The following is a 1,036-nucleotide window of genomic DNA, read 5'->3' as shown; positions in this document are numbered from 1 at the left end:
ATGTCCCCAACCCGTCAATGTCCCCAATGTCCCCAACCCGTCAATGTCCCCAGCACCTCCAATGTCCCCAAACCCCTATGTCCCCGACCTCTCAATGTCCCCAATGTCCCCAACACCCCCAAAGTTCCCAACCCCCCGATGTCCCCAAATGTCCCCAAACATTCCACTGTCCCGAACACCCCCGACGTCCCCGGTGTCCCCAAGGCCACCTGTCCTCTTGTCGTAGTCGCTCTCGGCCATCTCGTACTTGGCCACCTGGGACACGTCCTCGAACTGCCCCGCGCGGGCCCCGCTGCGGTCTGTCACCTGCAGGGCGGTGCCACTGTCACTCAGGGGGGTGGCACTGTGACACTGTCCCTCAGGGGAGTGCCACTGTCACTCACGGGGGTGGCACTGTCCCTCAGGGGGGTGGCACTGTCACTCAGAGGGGTGGCACTGTGACACTGTCACTCAGGGGGGCGGCACTGTCACTCAGCGGGGTGGCACTGTCCCTCAGGGAGATGGCACTTGTCCCTTCACCACGGTGTCACCGCCCCTCACCGATGCCACCCCCACCCAGGTGCACCTGAGAGGTGACACGGGGGGGATGCGGTGACACGGAGGTGACACGGAGGTGGCGCTGTGCCGCTGTCCCTCAGGGGGGTGGCACTGTCCCTCAGGGAGATGGCACTTGTCCCTTCACCACGGTGTCACCGCCCCTCACCGATGCCACCCCCACCCAGGTGCACCTGAGAGGTGACACGGGGGGGATGCGGTGACACGGAGGTGACACGGAGGGGACACGGAGGTGACACGGTGACACAGAGAGGTGACACAGAGAGGTGACACGGAGAGGTGACACGGTGACACGGAGGTGACACAGTGACACGGAGAGGTGACACGGGGGACGCAGCGACACAGAGAGGTGACATGGAGGGGACGCAGTGACACGGGGGGACACGGTGACACAGAGAGGACGCGGTGACATGGAGAGGTGACACGGAGGAGATGCAGTGACATGGGGGGACGCAGTGACACAGAGGTGACATGGAGGGGA

General features: G+C 64.4%; 1 protein-coding gene across 1 annotated transcript in view; it reads right to left on the bottom strand.

Annotated features, from left to right (window-relative positions):
• TBCB (tubulin folding cofactor B) overlaps nt 1-372 on the bottom strand; it is a gene marked incomplete at its 5' end in the record, with an annotated part of 2,910 nt that extends 2,538 nt beyond the window's left edge. Inside the window, one exon of the mRNA XM_031065808.1 lies at nt 210-372. Within this exon, the coding sequence (XP_030921668.1) occupies nt 210-372 (163 nt within the window). The remainder of the gene's footprint in view (nt 1-209) is intronic.
• Between the last annotated feature and the right edge of the window lie 664 nt (nt 373-1,036).

This window comes from Geospiza fortis, unplaced genomic scaffold (assembly GCF_000277835.1).
Source record: "Geospiza fortis unplaced genomic scaffold, GeoFor_1.0 scaffold2153, whole genome shotgun sequence".
Classification (NCBI taxonomy): domain Eukaryota; kingdom Metazoa; phylum Chordata; class Aves; order Passeriformes; family Thraupidae; genus Geospiza; species Geospiza fortis.
The sequence above is the reverse complement of the archived record's forward strand: the minus strand, read 5'-3'. Positions and strand labels throughout refer to the sequence as shown.